The sequence below is a fragment of the Antedon bifida genome, chromosome 8 (assembly GCF_963402885.1).
Source record: "Antedon bifida chromosome 8, ecAntBifi1.1, whole genome shotgun sequence".
NCBI lineage: Eukaryota > Metazoa > Echinodermata > Crinoidea > Comatulida > Antedonidae > Antedon > Antedon bifida.
This window is the reverse complement of record NC_136233.1, coordinates 23925229-23941975: the sequence shown is the minus strand read 5'-3', so window position 1 is coordinate 23941975 and position 16747 is coordinate 23925229. Positions and strand designations below refer to the sequence as shown.

General features: G+C 32.4%; 6 protein-coding genes across 6 annotated transcripts in view; 3 read left to right on the top strand and 3 right to left on the bottom strand.

Moving 5' to 3' along the window:
• The window catches only part of LOC144849786 (prenylated Rab acceptor protein 1-like), a 100456-nt gene that overhangs the window by 70113 nt on the left and 13596 nt on the right, over positions 1 to 16747 (top strand). The window lies entirely within an intron of this gene.
• On the bottom strand, positions 1059 to 6112 carry LOC144849781 (coatomer subunit delta-like). Its single transcript, XM_078706834.1, has 8 exons — positions 5956 to 6112; positions 4728 to 5171; positions 4327 to 4523; positions 4038 to 4199; positions 3466 to 3779; positions 3229 to 3340; positions 2629 to 2833; positions 1059 to 2354 (listed from the first exon to the last, which is right to left on the bottom strand). The coding sequence occupies exons 1-8, from the start codon at positions 5956 to 5958 to the stop codon at positions 2265 to 2267; spliced, it is 1527 nt and encodes a 508-aa protein (XP_078562960.1). The 5' UTR covers positions 5959 to 6112; the 3' UTR covers positions 1059 to 2264.
• On the top strand, positions 7051 to 8866 carry LOC144849469 (zinc finger protein 511-like). The gene is made up of 5 exons (XM_078706386.1): positions 7051 to 7285; positions 7722 to 7923; positions 8005 to 8123; positions 8291 to 8350; positions 8603 to 8866. Exons 1-5 carry the CDS (start codon positions 7131 to 7133, stop codon positions 8664 to 8666), a joined length of 600 nt encoding a protein of 199 aa, XP_078562512.1. The 5' UTR covers positions 7051 to 7130; the 3' UTR covers positions 8667 to 8866.
• Positions 8948 to 13154, bottom strand: LOC144849468 (splicing factor U2AF 26 kDa subunit-like). Its single transcript, XM_078706385.1, has 5 exons — positions 13075 to 13154; positions 12279 to 12433; positions 10227 to 10378; positions 9719 to 9852; positions 8948 to 9628 (listed from the first exon to the last, which is right to left on the bottom strand). The coding sequence occupies exons 1-5, from the start codon at positions 13116 to 13118 to the stop codon at positions 9394 to 9396; spliced, it is 720 nt and encodes a 239-aa protein (XP_078562511.1). The 5' UTR covers positions 13119 to 13154; the 3' UTR covers positions 8948 to 9393.
• LOC144849790 (gamma-secretase subunit PEN-2-like) lies at positions 14333 to 16638 on the top strand. The gene is made up of 4 exons (XM_078706846.1): positions 14333 to 14399; positions 14777 to 14853; positions 15073 to 15177; positions 15383 to 16638. Exons 2-4 carry the CDS (start codon positions 14793 to 14795, stop codon positions 15520 to 15522), a joined length of 306 nt encoding a protein of 101 aa, XP_078562972.1. The 5' UTR covers positions 14333 to 14399; positions 14777 to 14792; the 3' UTR covers positions 15523 to 16638.
• The window catches only part of LOC144849787 (protein Flattop homolog), a 35036-nt gene continuing 34534 nt past the window's right edge, over positions 16246 to 16747 (bottom strand). Inside the window, exons 4-5 of the mRNA XM_078706841.1 lie at positions 16492 to 16722; positions 16246 to 16386 (exon numbers count right to left, since the gene is read on the bottom strand). Of these exons, the coding sequence (XP_078562967.1) occupies positions 16246 to 16386; positions 16492 to 16722 (372 nt within the window). The remainder of the gene's footprint in view (positions 16387 to 16491; positions 16723 to 16747) is intronic.

Genomic DNA, 16747 nt, shown 5'->3' with positions numbered 1-16747 from the left:
CAAAATCAAAATGTAATAGTGTAGCGTGTTGAACGAGAATTACTAACACTGCACATGCACAAACTCATTTGCATAACAACGCACGGCATACCAAACTACGGTGCGATACGAATAAAAAGTTATTAAAATTGAGGGCGCCAAACATATATTTAACTTTATTCAAAGAATATTCTTTGCTTTATTGAATCCACCGACCAGCTTGGGAATCGAACCCGCGACATTCGTGTATTAACACGACGCTCAGTCGCCTGAGCTAACTGGTCAATTTGTTTTTAAAAAGGTTAATATTTATGACGTAACGATGAATTACGTAATACACGTATAAATAGACTATTATCAGCTGTTCAGTCATGTACGTTGTGGCGTAACGGGTAATGCTCAGTTTTGAGTGCTCTCAGCTCTCTCACGAGTGGGTTCGTACCTTTACGCATACTTTTTTTTGGAATGGAAAATAATGAATATTGTTTTTCTTTTATTTTGAAAGAGAGATATTTAGAGTGTTGTAAATGTCAGGCCTAAACAAGTGGACCTTTTTAAAAATCAGAAACAATAATTGGCATTCATTTTCCATTAAAAAGACTACCATAAAACCTCGAAAAGAAGCCCATGTGCTCCTTTATTATTAAGTACTCTTGGGTGGGCTTCTTTCAACGGATATGCTTCTTTTCCACATGGAGTTCTTATCTAGATTACTTTTGCAAATTAAAGGAGGAGAGCTGCTAGGTTCCCTTCCCGCCCGTAAAATTGTTTCTTTATATAATTTGAATTAACAAAATCAAAATTTAACTGTTTGGCGTGTTGACCGCGTATGACTAACAATACCATCTTCCCCATTACACCTGTACAAACTCATTTGCATAACAACGCCCGGCATACTATAACTGTTTAAAATTAAGCTGCAAGGTAGTCTTCAGTACCCCCACCATGCTTGAGTGGGCTTCTTTTCAGGCCAGCCATACCATGGTGAGTGTTGGCCACAGCTAAGTGTATAGAACAAATCACTGCACAAAGAGCGATGAAACACGTGGAATTAAAATGATTTAAATTCACTAGATATATTCGGTTTTACTTTGAACTTTATTGTTCTAAATATACATGTTACATTATCAGCAAATCATAAGGTAATAAACATGAGCAAGTATAATACAATGAAAAGTAGATTGTTTAAAGACCCCACCCACCATTCTAGAAAACTAGTTTAAGCAATTCAACATTTAAATAAAGATTTTTATTAATTACAAGATTCTTAGCATCAGAGAAACCTCACCTTAGAACAATTACTTTATATTGTATAAACACATAATATATAGCAAATATGTGCATAAAGTGTAACTAAATCTAAGTATTACTTTCATTGTATGTGTTTCAACAACAATTAAATTCTGTTTTTTAAATAAGAACCAGAAATAAACTGGTAATATGATCAACAAATTTCTTGGAATGCAAAAGCAAACTGTGGCTGTTGTAATTATAAAAAAAGAATATTAGTTGCAAAACAGTGACTGGTTAATATTTGTAAACATTCAAATATTACTCTCCAAACAATGTTTTATGACAAACACACAACTTACAGAATGTATCAAAGAATAATGAAATAATTCAACTTTATATCCAGTGCCAGCAGCTTTTGACATAGACTAACCCTAACTTGCCTTTCATGATTTTAGAATTTTTTAGGAAAATTAAATACTGTACTTATTATTATTGTTACCACATTACTTTTGGATTTGCATAAACAATCACCATCTTGATAAGTAATGCTACCAAATACAGGTTCACTGAAAGGGGATGCTGATTATGCATCATTTCTGCACACAAAATATTTTCTCTATGATAGAAAGAAAGTTGTGTTATTGAAACAGGTGTACAACATTTTACACAGAAGTACAGCAACTGAAATCTACTAAAGAACAACTTTGTGTATACTTTGTGAACTACAGCACTCATTACTTCCAGTTAATGCACTGTCTATGCACATTAATATAATTACAATGTTGCCCTTATTATTCATAATGTATATTGTCATATTGTTACTGCTTCAGATCACCACCCTTAACAAATCCTGTACATAACATTATGCCAAATAGAAGCCTCAGTCGAACTAAGACCATTACTATAATATCAGAATATAATAAATTGAATTTTTGCGTGAGTAGGTCACTATTTTTGTCACATATATACAGATGTTTGACAGTTGGTTCAATCTAAAGTATGTTGACTTTACAAAAACATTAAACAAATCTAGTAAATAAGATAAAGGTAGATTATACGAATTCATATTTTTCCACAATTAGGGCAACATCAGATGAGAATTTAACTGGTTTTTCAGTTTCTATCTGCATTACATCAGATACCTACAAGACAAAAAAACAATTATAAATAACTACCAACATCTCCTATCCTAACTAACAAATTGCTCATCTCTTTGTTTGAAATAATAATAGTTCATTCTTATAGCGCATATATGTGCTGCACATTTATTACTCCGGTCATTTTCTGGATCATACACGTAATAATGCAGCTATTAATCAGCGCAAAGTTGTGTCTTGTAAATGCAGTTATACAGTCTTATTGACACAACAAAACCAATAGGTAATACATACTGTTAATTAATATAAAATTACTAACCTCAATATCACAGTATGATTTTCTAGATAAAAAGCCAACAGTTACTGGGAAAAAGTCATTGGGGTGTCCAGAGATGGTGAATTCTAAACTGCCTGTTTTATTACTTGAATCAATTACTGGAAGAGTCCACTCTAGAAGATTCTTTCTACTATCATGTTTATAGTTACCATCAATATCACCAACAACTGGAGCTCCAACACCACTCCTTATCAAGACAAGCAACAAAATTATATTAATGTCAACCAAGGTGTCTAATAAAGTTTGGCACTGTAACCAATACATTAAAATAATAACACTAAATACAGTTAACTGTAACCAATACATTAAAATAATAACACTAAATACAGTTAACTGTAACCAATACATTAAAATAATAACACTAAATACATAGTTAACTGTAACCAATACATTAAAATAATAACACTAAATACAGTTAACTGTAACCAATACATTAAAATAATAACACTAAAATACATAGTTAACTGTAACCAATACATTAAAATAATAACACTAAATACAGTTAACTGTAACCAATACATTAAAATAATAACACTAAATACATAGTTAACTGTAACCAATACATTAAAATAACTGACTTACGGTAGTGGAATGTTGATACAAACATCTTGTAGTTCCATATGTTCTTCCTTTAATTCATACTCAATGTTTACATCACATCCACCATCATTGTTTTCTGATGGCCAACAGTTTACTAAAAATAAATATATATATATATATATTCATATTAAATTACTTTAACAAATTGACTTTTTACCATGGTGTTCCTAATATATAAAACAATCAAGGTAAATAGAACAAGTTTAAGTAAGAACTTACTTGAGAGTGGAATAAATGATTCATCTTGAGTATTAAACCTCCATTTCAAAATCCCAACATCATTATTCAATGGGAAAGGTTTGGCTGGATTTTTCATAGCAACAAACGATTCGGCTGCAAAGCGTTTCTTATCGACGTTGGGGTGAGTTTGAAGTTGAATTCCTTTACTATCATTGTTAGCAATTCCAATTTGTACTCTACCATATTGATCATCTGATATCCGTAAATACACAATACCAAGAACTTCTAACGTTTGAAGTCCACCATCTCTACCAGCTACTAAAGTCATCTTCTCTTCCACTCTTAAATGCACACTGAAATTGTATACAAGAATATTAAAAATGGCAACAAAACAACCCACATTAAACAAATTGTTATGGATATTTGAAGGCCCACTTGAGGTACACCCGGCCCACGACAGGAATAAATGGCATTAAACAGTAGAACGCGCAATGTCTAACAAAGCGTGTTAATATATTGGAAGGTAAACATTTTTTAATTTCTGAGATCAGAGTCATTATTATTTTAGTTTGTCAATCAAACAAAACCTGTAAAAGCATGCACTATGGTACCTTTCCGTTTTATTAGCTGGAGTTGTAGTTTTTGCAACACTACTGGATTGTCTGGATTTTGTTGCTGATGTCACCCTTTCACCTTCTCTTTCCAGTTTGTTAACAAACTGATCAACGTCTGTTGATTTGCTGGACAATCTCATTCCTTTGCCGGTCAATGGTCTGCAAAATAATAAAAAACAAAATAATAGATTAAGACTCTAAAAAATACCATAAAATCAAATTTGGCCAGTGCAAGGTCATTGACTAATAACAGATTTACTGCAAACTTCAACCTCTAAGTATTTACCTTGATTGTGGTTTCTTAGATTCTTGACGTGGTAAGGTTTCTTCCACTATTTGAGAATAGTCTGATTTAGAACTACTGCTACTAATTCCCCCATAACCTCCAAGTGCTCGTCCTCCAACCTTTTGAGCTGCTTTTCTTTGCATATTTAATTCTTGTGCCTTTTTCTTCATAGCCTTTTTAGCTTCATCTTCTTGTGTCTAAAAAACAAATAATGATCCTGTATTAAACTTGAAGTTATTAATTTGGTTAGTTATGGTAGTTATGATAGGAAAATGCTATCACACATTCTGGCCACAGAAACACTATATGTTACATCAACTACAGTAGTTTTTGTACCTCATAAAACTTGAATGGGAACACACATATTAAAATTTAGTAGAATTTGTTAAAAGTATAATTACCCTTCGAACAGCATTAAACACTTTTTCTTCGTGTGAATCCATTTCAGTAAATGTACGAATCTGGGCTAAATTGACACTTTCACGATAACCCAACGCAACAATTTCATCAAAAGCAGAAATTAGCTCAAAAGCATGCTCTAGAATCTCAGATTCTTCCATTGCTTTACAGTATTCTGGGATAACTCGTGAAAACAATCGCAGCGTTTCAAGATCTTCCAATATGTTACTTGCTTTGGTTGTTATAAGAAGCATGTATAGTTTTTCTAGAGGTTGATAAACATAACGCACACTTTCAGTTTCAACAAAGGTGTGTTGTTTGCCAGTATTCATGAGTTTTGGAAATGCAGCCAAAAGTCCTTCTATGCGAGCTCTTGTCATTTCTACAAACTGACGTGATAGCAGTGCCTTACCAGTCTTGGTACATATAGCTGCTGCTAAAAGTACCTATCAAAATAAGATTAAGAAGATTGATGTATATTCATTATAATAATTATTTCCAGAATTGCATACAAATGTAGTAACAGGGGTAGGTAGGCCAATTGTTTGTCGTTCGCAATGTAATTTATTTCCATGCATTTAATCCAGTAGTAGTATTTGAAAAAGGCCTAACAAATCTATTAGACTATTGACTACCCATAGATAGTATTTTTATTTTATTATAAAACTTAAAAGACCTAATTTAATTAAATATTATTTAGCCTAATATTTATTTATTTATTAGCCTATAGGCCTAGGCCTATATTATTTTGTATCAATAATAATAACAATTAATACAATATAGGCCTAAGGCCTCTCTTCTCTAGCCCTCACTAGGTAGGCCTACCTTAGCCTACAAAACCCCCTACAAACAAATTAGAAATTGAAGATAGATAAATAAGCCTACCCTACTAACTAGAGAGGCCCAACCCCAGACATAATTCATTTGAATAATAACAACTTTTAATAATGTTTATAATATTGAAACATATTTATACAAATTCAATGCTTCAAAAGAAAACTTTCAAGAGCTAAGCCGGTAGTACATGAATAGCCTCTGCATAAGCCTGTAGATAGCCGCGAGAAAACCGCACCGATCTGACAGTAGAACCCCCTGGTCTACGTACATGCATAGGCCTATCTGGGCCTACCACACGTATCATCCATTAGCAGGTAAAAGTTAACTCAACCTACAAAAAACTAGATTTAAAGACACTAAAACTATTGATATAATGAGTTTTAATCATCTTACCATCTTGAACAGCGTCTATCTGTACTGTATATAGAGTGAAATGCAATCTGCTAAAACTGACAACAAACCAAATTTTCAGTTGAAAAAGATCGGGTGAGAAATTTAGGCCACGTACACATGGACCAACACACACTGTAAGTACAGCGGCTCATTTTAGAGTAATAAATAATGTATAAATTCATCCGCGATATCGCTTTTCAAAATTAAATGTTGAGTTTTATTCATCTTATTTATAAAAATACATTGCTAGCTATACTTATTTTAAACTTTTAAAACATCTTTCATATTTTATCACAATCTGAATTACAGTAATTGTTCAAAATTGCAGGATGTATTTGCACTATTTTACACAATGTATCAATCTCGTATAAAAACTCTACTACTTTGCTAGCTAGGCGTTCCATAGTTTTGGTGGGGGGGGGGGGGGGGGGGAGAGGGGGAGGTAGAGGAAGCGGAAGGAACGAAAGATGACTACATAATCTTGTTGAAGAAAAAACATATTTCATCTTCATAATCCATATTGGCATATGTAGAAAAAAAATAGAATTAATAATGATGAAACAAATAAAATAATTTTGAGGTAAAATCCTTACTTTTTTTCTACACAATCAATCGACAATAGGTCTACACTTTTCATAAAAAAAATACTAATATTTCAAACTTTATATTAATTATTATGTCTTTTATAGCATATATCCTAGGTCTCCCTACTTGTACTGTGTAATTTTTTCCTATTACGACATATAAATGTGTTTCCCTTTTTACTAATGTAATTTAGATAATGTGCATTTGTTCAATGGTCTCAAAACCATAAAAAAAAATATATATATTTAATAATAAAATAAATTCTTCAACGAATAAGATGGTAATAGATTAAACTGATTCGGAGGAAATGTATGGCACCCTCAAAGAACTTGTGCAATGTTATTTTTACCAACATCACTCTCCATCTCATCTCCGTAGTTATTTGGGGCTGCAGTGGAATTTCAGATAATAAAATAGCTTAACTCGACCGCGGACCGGCAGTTACAGTAGTAGTAATTTGTCCAGTCTGGCGTGTCATACTTCAGTTAGATTTCTTGCGTTTCGGGCATGTATGCAGAATTTGGGGGAAGGATCACAGATCAATAAATATGTTTCCCCTCAATTAATGTTCTCGCGGCGGCGGTAAAAGGATGGCAATGCCAAGGAAGAGACATGGAGGTTACTATATACCATTACCAAGGAGATATTCACCATGGCATACCTTTTTTGAAGAAGGTGATATACAATGCGCTTCCAGGTCAAAACAAGTGGGATTTGAAGAACACGTAGATCTTACCAAAACAAGGTCAGTACAATACTATGAATTAAGAAAGGTGTGTGACGCGCCGCTCCGCCAGTTTGGACTGCAACTACCAATCACGAGACGTGTCGTGATGGAAGAACCGAACTGTGGCTTGTGATTGGTCAATTCACATGCGTTTGTGCCCGACCCCACCTCCACACGCCCAACGTCAATAATGAGTTGACCAATCACAAGCAACACTTCGATTGGTCAAATTTACTTGCGGCGCACTTAGACCTACGTCCTTTCGAAATTCGTTGGGTCCAAGTGTGAACCAAACTTTACGTAATAAATATAATGATATTCGTTGTGTTTAGTCCTAAAACTGGTAGGGTTAAATAATAAGTAAAAGTAAATATAGGCCCAGTATTAAATTGGTAACTTTAAACTGCATCATCGTAAATTAACCCAATTACTGCATCTTCATTCATTTTTGTAGGAAAGCAGACTTTGTATGTCATATTACAGGCTGCCATGCGGTGTTCACTAGCGTTAGTGACTTCGAGATGCATTATAATACTTCACATTGGAACGTCTGTAGTCAATGCAAACAATGGTTCCCTAGCAACCATTTACTTAATATTCATTTTCAAGAATGTCATGACTCGTTCTTTGACGTCATGAAACTGAAGGAAAAGATGGTAAGCGATTAAAATTACTAAAGTTACCAAACATTTTAAAATTTGTAGTTTTTGTTGTTATAGATGCATTCTTCAATTTAGTTTCAGTGTTTGGTTGAAAGCTGTGATGATAGGTTTATGACTAAAGAAGATCGAACCCATCATCTTATTCAAGTCCACCATTATCCATCTAATTTTGAGTTTAGTCAACCTTCAGATAAGTGAGTAGTACAATTTAAATATCAATCTTTTACCTCAACGGTAGCTACCTGTAACTACTATAGTAAATAACACCAAAACATTGTAAAATAGTTTTGACATAAAAATGACTTCCAAAAAATATTAATTAAACAATTTAGTGAAAATAAAAACATTGCACTTCTCCTAGAAATTCAGGATCAACTGAAGAAAGTGAAATCAACCAACAAGAAATTGTCAAGGCAAAGAAGTTAGTATGAACCTCTTCTGTCAACATTTCTTCTAAATTATGTAATCAATGTGTTTACGTAGTAGTAATGATGTTGCATTTACCTAAATGACACTGCAGATAGTCTGTATACTACTACATAGTAGTAGTGTCTGTTCCTAAATGACACTGCAGATAGTCCAGGAAAAAAGAGAGAACATATATAACCAGCCAGAAGACATGAACAAAACATTAAAATACAGGCATTAACAAACACCAAATTATTCATTTCAGATTTCCAGGAGAGATTTGTTTTGGACAAGACAGTGCAAAAAGTTTTTTTGATGAAACGTATTAATTTTTAAAGGCACAAAAATTGGTTAAACAGCATTTCAAAATAGTCGTAAAATAGTTTGTTAATATGAAGGAGAGAGTGATGGCCAAAATGTACATATAGAACTATTTGCACCAAATGTACATATAGAACTATTTGCACCAAATGTACATATAGAACTATTTGCACCAAATGTACATATAGAACTATTTGCATCAAATGTACATATAGAACTATTTGCACCAAATGTACAATATTTGTGAGAAACTGCTGAAATCTTTCTAAGAAATACACTGACCATAGAATACAAGTGAAACAATTTAATGTGCTTAAAAGAATACTTTGTACAACTGTGCTGAAGTGAGACAAAAAAAAACATAAATTTAAGTATTGTCCCAAATGCACTGAACTATGCAAAACAAATACATATTTTGAAGGTATTGGAAATGTATTTTCTTCGGTTACGGAATAATTATGATAACTAATTGTTCTTGATTCAAAACATTTACCTTTTTCAATAAAATGACTTAAAAAAACAAGTAATTTTGATGGAACTGTACAATTTCAAAAAGACCAAATGACTAGAGTAAGTAACTACAGCATGTGCTTGTTATAAATGGTAGTTAAGTCTATTAACATTAGAACATGCAATACAATGGCTTGCTGGCTAAACATTATTACACTGTATTGTATAGTCAATACCAGATCTGATTTAGGCTTGAGAAAACTAACAAAATGTATTACAAAGAATTTAAAATCGGCCTTGTCTGTCGCGCCCTCCTCTATCTCGCTCTCTTCCCCGGTCTCTACGATCTCGTTCACGGCTGCGGCTTCTACTGGTACGACGTCTTTCTCTCTCTCGGCTTCTGCTTCTTGATTGCGACCTTTTAGGTTTTTTTCGTCTACGCCCGTACAATTCTCTGCGAAGGTCTCTTGAAATAGGTTTTAAATGCATGAAGTTGCAAAACCCACCACGAGTACATTCACTGAAAATAAAAACATTATAGAAATAATGACAATCAAACAAGATAATTTATTAGACTGGTCATGTCATATTATTAATTGTAAATATTTACCCCATTTCATATTGTCTGCAACAAGCTTCCCTAAAATCTGTCACAGGAGAAAGCTCTGCTCTGATTGGTTGACCATTGAACCAACGATTATTTAGATCATTGACTGCTTTTTCAGCATCTTCTTCATAACGAAACTAGATTTAATAAAACAAAATTATTAAGTACAGCAGCACCGAATTATTAAGTACAGTACCGAATTATTAAGTACAGTGCCGAATTATTAAGTACAGTGCTGAATTATTAAGTACAGTGCCGAATTATTAAGTACAGTGCTGAATTATTAAGTACAGTGCTGAATTATGAAGTACAGTGCTGGAATAAAAATAAACACACAATCAACTGTGGGCTAACTTTCAAGTATTTCAAAGGATTCTTAAAGATTGTGGTACTTTACTTTGGTATATTTTGTCATAGGCTAAAAGCATACATTGTTTCTTGTTGTCTAGTTTGCATATATTTTGTCATAAGGCTAAAAGCATACATTGTTTCTGTTTTGCAATGGACTTACTTTAATGTAGACATTTCCAACAAGATGATCACCCAAGTTATCACAGACGTTCATCTCTTCAATTTCACCATATTTCTCTTCCAGTTCAGTGAACACTTCCTCAAAGAAATGATCAAAGTGCTCTTGCATCTCAACATCGCTGATATTCGGCACTGTAAGAATGTTCAATAGTAAGATATAGTGTACTTAAATTGCATACAATTTCAAGATATACTGTCTTAAAATTAAATTTCTACAACGAATTGGAATTTTTACTCAAAATAGCTATTTTGATCATTTTTTATTGAAGTGTACAATTTGATTTAGACTGTATTAAGACTGTATATCTTGATTTAATATAGAACTACTCTTAGCAGAATACACTATCTATGTACAGTAAGCATGCATTCTAACATTTCCAGTTCTTGCATTTTATAATTTTAGTTTTATTGTAATGAAATATTATGCTATAAATTATCATAACATCAGTCAGGCGACAATATTAACTAACAATGTCTACAACTTCTTACATCATGACACATCTAACTTAGCTATGTTGGCCTAAATCTATTAGGCCATATTATTTACACTACTACCCTGTCTACAGTAGAATCTAATACCTGATTCTTAAACCGACTATTTAAAACCTACTTTACATTGTCGTTTGCCCTAAACTAAGGTGTTCACTCACGCAAACATCCCAAGATCGTTTACATGTTTTCCAGTTGCGGGCATACGGCCAGAACAGCCTTACAATAAGAAAAAAAAATACAGGGAAATCATTAATTGTATTATTATTATATGTTTCCTGTGGAAAGAATTTTGATTCCTGTAGGGAGACAAAATTTATTCAAAAAACCTGAAATTTGTTTATATTTTTAATCCAAGAAACATTTTGTTTGGTATCTGGATGTTACTCCTGAAATAGCAATCACACAACTTTCACATTTATTATTGCAAAACAAGATTTTTTAGTTTTATTTTTTTAAATATTATTATTAGAAATAACAATTGACATTGAAAAAAAAATTAATTTAAAATTCAATTCGTTTTTAGGCTGTACAGCTGTAAGGATTTTACTTTAAAGAGGTACTGTAAATAACATAATTTTCCTGGGTTTTATAAATAATTCTTTTTTTGCTATATTTTAATTACAAATTATTGTTGTTATCATCATATAATTTTATCATTTTTATTCTTTAAAATAGAATTGTTTGCAAAATTAATTCATTTTTGTAAATCAATACTAATAAAATATTTTTATTTCATCAGTATTTTTCTGTCACACAATGTTACTTTCACACAAGATTAACATGTGGCCTCATAAAATCCCACTAGAAAGGGGATATCAGACTGGCTATAAAATAAAACAACCTGTGAAGTAATTAACTGCTTTCTGCTCTCACAATTTCCATACTTCCTAAAATTATGTAAAAAAAAATCTGGGAAAACCGATAGTTCCTGCTAATTTAAATAAACCTTAATAAAAAAAATAATTGACACAACTTGTTGTTTGTGAGCTGAAAAGATACAGTAATTGCTAGAAACCGAAAACCTGAACAAATAAAATGTCACAGACTGTAAAGAATACACATATGTGAAAAACCTGTAAAAAGATAGATGGCACCTTTACTGCGACAACCTAATACTGAAATATTAACTGAAATGACAAAAAACTGCATTCCTTGCACCTAAAGTCAGCTTACTGTACATACTTACCTGTTGTGGCACTTGCGCTTGTTACCTAAAATAACCTAAAACCTATAATATCTATCGCACAAAAATAAAAACACAGGACACGCATGTAGAATACAAATGTATACATTATGTAGCAGGCTAAGTTGTAATATTATACAAAATACAGAAGTATAGAAGCATCATGTCTCAATTCTTATGATGGATTTAGAATGTTGACCTTCAGACACAATGATGTTTAAATCATGGGTGTTAGAATGTTCATTTTAGATGGTCGATATATTTAAAATCGATAGCTCTGTTCATTTTTATTTACTTGTTTGTTAATGTATTAGAGTATGATGGATATGTATTAGAGTATGACAGATGGATACGTACAATTTGCGTCATTGGCACTCTGAGCACGATTTTGTGGATTCTGGTAGATGTTTAGCAACAGAACTGTCTGGCTGAATGTTGGTTTATTATGTAAACGAGAACAACGATCTCCATGACGACATGCTCCAATTTTGAAATAAAAGGAACAGTTAACTCTGAAATAAATAATATTAGTCAATCATTAAATCTTCAAAAAAAATTACTTTTAAATCAAATAATACTAAATAAATAGTAGTAATTTTTAAATTTGACTAGAGGCCTAGTTAGTAGGCCTATACTAACTCAGACTGAGATTTCTTTCATTATATTAACATAGAATTAACATTTTTAATATTCTATTTTAATGTTATTCACTTTGTTAGACTCAAAATTGGATTTAAAAAAATTAATTTTAAAACTTGTTTGTAATATAAGCAAAAATCAGTCAAAATGTTAATTTAATTGTCTTTCAGAGACAATGGAGGGGTTTTTGGTTTTAACTGTTTTATTTTTTAATGAATCTGTCTGAATGTGTTGGTGGATAGCTAGGCCTAGGTATACGAACAAGCAAGACCCGGGAAGTATGTCCCCAGTGGATACCCGTCCAGCATAGGCTAGTCAGGCTCGGCCTCACACATGTGCCTTCTTTTCTTGATTGAGGTTCTTGCTGGCCAGGAAATTATTCAGTAATTACAAAGGTTGACGTAATCTTATCGTAAAATGAACAAGTAATGCTATTTCTTCAGTAATTTAAATTAAACATCATGCACTTTCAATAACAATTTAAGGAAAAATTAAGGTATATTCTTATACTTACTTATCCTTTTCCGTCCCGAAAATCGACGCTAAGTATTCAGCCATGTTTAATAATACATCACGTGATGGTGTAGCGTCACCGACGCGCAGGCCCTCTAGATTTCTCGAACGGCGTATTCATGACGTCATTTGATTGGACTTTTTTTATGCTTCATGATTTTGTGTGACAGGTCCCATCGGGTAAAATCCATGGAGTAAAATCCTATCGTTCAATATCCCGTTCCGATTTAATGATAATATAACTTATCATTATTGTAATACTATTGTAAAAGTGATAACATAAAGTTGTACCTTTAGTATTTTGTTTTCTTTTTTTCTTAAAAATTGGATCCAAAAAATGTACCTGATAAAAATATGTATAGAAAGTAAACTGTTTATCTTTTTATAAGAGAAATGAGTGAAATTACTGTATTTGGCAATGAACTTTATTCTATTAAAACTACAAAATGACCTATATGAATTGGATTTTATTAATCATACATCTGTCACACATTTGACGGTTCCTTGCCGATGGTGGATTCATGTCACATTCGGGTGACTCGTTTCTCTGGGGTCCGTGTTTTTGTTAGTATCTCCAGCAGCGCTCACTGACATGACGAGCGGCAGTGGAGAAAGCTATCCGAGAGTCACGGTCTTATAGGCTACGACAGGCACTCGCCGAACGTTTCAGTTATTTCTACGTGATGAACAAAGCTTCAATCAATAAAAGAAAAAGTTTAGAATTGAAATTTGTACAAGGTGTGTGGCGCGGCAATTAATCAATCAAAATAACATGTATTTCCTTTTCATTCATGAACATATAATTTTTTACAATGAATATACCATAAATATATTATAATATCCCTGTCTCTATGAATATACAATGAAGGAGGCATTGCTGATACAGCAATAAGCTATTATTTCAGCAACACAGCAAATATACAATTTCGAGGAAGACCGAGAACCACCCTACCAATAACTCTCAACGACCTACTCACCCTTTATAAGCAGAACACAAACATCAAGTATCCCGGACAATTGAAAACAAAGAAAGACATCAAACAACTTAAAAAGCTAGCTAATGAAAGATCCGATTTGAAGAAACTGGTAAAAGAGATATACGGAGCAGCCCAAGCGAAAATGTCGGGAGACTTTTCAGCGGAGAGGCAGTAAATATTAATAATAATAATTTGGCGCACCCGGCGCACCATACGACAACCAGCTAAAACGATTAACCAATCACAGATCGGTGGTGAGTCATCAGTCATCACGGTAGGCCTAAATTAATTTTAATTTCAATACAGTATTTCCTATATAATTATTATATATTATACAAAGAAAGAATAGGTAAGTCGATAAATGTCTGTAAATGGACTAATTACCACTTTTAACAACACTATCCTCGGTCTAGGTTAGGCCTATTAGACACTGTACTAACTTCCGCCATTTGTTGGTTGAAATGTTGTCGTCGAAGGATAATCCATGCCAAATGGTGACTGACTACAAACAAAGCGGCTGTGTAGTAGGAAATAGGCGACCTCCTCCACTCAGTGGTTTAGTATAGTACTGACCCTAGTTTTACTTAGGCCATGTAGGGTCCGTTTAATACTGAATTTGTTAGTTACTGAAAGTATTACGTTAAAATTAGATTTTTTGTTAATGGTGTAGAGGGCCAGATGTAAAATATAATATAGTCTTTTTTCAAAATATTTACCACTTTTTAGAGTTTTGTTGGTAAGAATGGATCTTAAAAGAGTTTCAAATGAAGACAAATTGAAGCTATGCAAAACATACTACAAAGGTAAGTACAGATATTTTTACATACTTTTTGTCTCACTACAGAACAGATATTTATTGCTGCTGTGTTATTTCCTTGAATAGTGTACAGTCGGCAGATGTGTGACGACGTGTATTTAATATTTATTTCAAAATAACTTTCTTTACAGACTTCAAACATTTCAAACACATACCAAAAGATATTGTATTTATAATACAGTTGTACCTATGATTTCTTTTTCAGCTGGATTCCTTTTTCTTCCATTTCTTTGGCTTGTAAATTTTGTTTGGTTTTTCCAAGAAGCTTTCACAAAACCTTCATTTGAGCAGCAGAAACAAATAAAGACATGTAGGTAGACAGCTACATTTTAAAATACATCTTTTTTATCATTATCAGTACTACATAAAGTTCTTAACATATACTGAAATAACAAATATCAACTGGTATGTTGTTATAAACATTATTTATAATATGTTCACATACCTTTTTCATTACTGGACTGATTAATTTATTTATACACATTTTATTTTTGTCCTAATTTATAATTTTTCAGATGTAATACGTTCACTAATAGGAACATCTATATGGATGGTAGTACTAATAACATGGATCACAATATTTCAACTAAAAAGAGCTGAATGGGGTGAAACTGCTGACAAAATTTCATTTATTATTCCAAAGGGAATTCCTTAAAGATGTATTGTCCCCCTGAAAAAATAATTCTTCCAAAAATGTTTGTTGAATATACCATTTTAATGCAACATAATAGTTATCCACTTTGACCAAAAATTGGATCGAAAAAAAATATATTTACCTGAAAAAAAATGTAATTTAAAGCAAAAAATGGTCAAATTGGCTGCCAGCCAATGGATTTTTGGTTGAATTTAATCATTTATTTTGTCATTTTATAACATAATATAATAATCATTTTTTTTTTCATTTTTTTTTTCTATGGAAGTGATTAACTTTATTAAAACTACAAAATAACATATTCAAAGTCTGATTTAATTAATCTTCATTTTTCATGTTTTTGGGGGACAATACATCTTTAAATGTTTGCCTAGTCACATATTTGTTTTGCCACAACAAAGCAATGTTAGTGAAGAATACAACAAGAGCATAATACTGAACATTGTTGACATAACATTTATGCTAGAAAGAATTGTAAATATCAATAAATTTCATATAACTATCCGGGAGGCAGCCTTTGTGCTATAATTATCGTTTATGTTATATAGTATTACAGTACAGTATATAGTTAATTAAATAATGCAAATTACACTCTTGTTGGTAAATTCTGTATTTAATACAATAAACCATAAAAGAATTGACAAATTCAACAGTGGTACTTTCATTATTGTTCAATATACAATTTATACAAATAGTAGTGTTCTAATAATTATATTTAAACATGTTTTAACATGCATCTTTCATAATGTGTTTATTCTGTTGAGGAGTTGTTGTCTTTGGTGGAGGTGATCCTGCTTTATTTGGAGATGGGTTCTCTGGCCGATGTTCCATGGGTGTATCATTGTGGCATGGCGATGCTGCTGCACCCTAAATGGAAAAAAATAAATAAATAAAAGTGTACACATGTAGCCTCTGTACAGTACTCGGCAAACAATTTATACAAATTTGAACATAAATGAATGTATGACTTACTTCTGTTTTGCCTGGAGAAATTGTTTTAGTTTTTTGCTGCGTTTGTTGCACTGTACTTAAATACTTTGATTGCTCCATCGTCTTTGTTGCATTGCCAGGTATTTTTCTGGGCATATCCCATGTTCCTAAAAATTCACCCCACGGAGAAACTTGTGATCGTGAAACGCCAGGCAAAATATGGCCACGGTCGTTTGCTATAATTTGTGTGAAGCCATCGTATTGAGAGGGGTGCTGCAAAATAATTTTAAAATTGGTC

Bases quoted from the DNA above. Each gene is read 5' to 3' on its own strand.
- LOC144849781 (XM_078706834.1), bottom strand. The intron at 3,341-3,465 runs GTAAGTTCTTAC...ATTTATTTTTAG, and splicing joins ATCATTTATTCCACTCTCAA to TAAACTGTTGGCCATCAGAA. The intron at 2,355-2,628 runs GTTAGTAATTTT...TTTGTCTTGTAG, and splicing joins AATCATACTGTGATATTGAG to GTATCTGATGTAATGCAGAT.
- LOC144849469 (XM_078706386.1), top strand. From the start codon at position 7,131: ATGGCAATGCCAAGGAAGAGACATGGAGGTTACTATATACCATTACCA. The intron at 7,286-7,721 runs GTCAGTACAATA...TCATTTTTGTAG, and splicing joins GTAGATCTTACCAAAACAAG to GAAAGCAGACTTTGTATGTC. The intron at 8,124-8,290 runs GTGAGTAGTACA...CACTTCTCCTAG, and splicing joins TTTAGTCAACCTTCAGATAA to AAATTCAGGATCAACTGAAG.
- LOC144849468 (XM_078706385.1), bottom strand. From the start codon at position 13,118: ATGGCTGAATACTTAGCGTCGATTTTCGGGACGGAAAAGGATAA. The intron at 10,379-12,278 runs GTACGTATCCAT...ACATTCTTACAG, and splicing joins GAGTGCCAATGACGCAAATT to TGCCGAATATCAGCGATGTT. The intron at 9,853-10,226 runs GTAAGTCCATTG...TATTAAATCTAG, and splicing joins TTGGAAATGTCTACATTAAA to TTTCGTTATGAAGAAGATGC.
- LOC144849790 (XM_078706846.1), top strand. From the start codon at position 14,793: ATGGATCTTAAAAGAGTTTCAAATGAAGACAAATTGAAGCTATGCAAA. The intron at 14,854-15,072 runs GTAAGTACAGAT...TTTCTTTTTCAG, and splicing joins ATGCAAAACATACTACAAAG to CTGGATTCCTTTTTCTTCCA. The intron at 15,178-15,382 runs GTAGGTAGACAG...ATAATTTTTCAG, and splicing joins GCAGAAACAAATAAAGACAT to ATGTAATACGTTCACTAATA.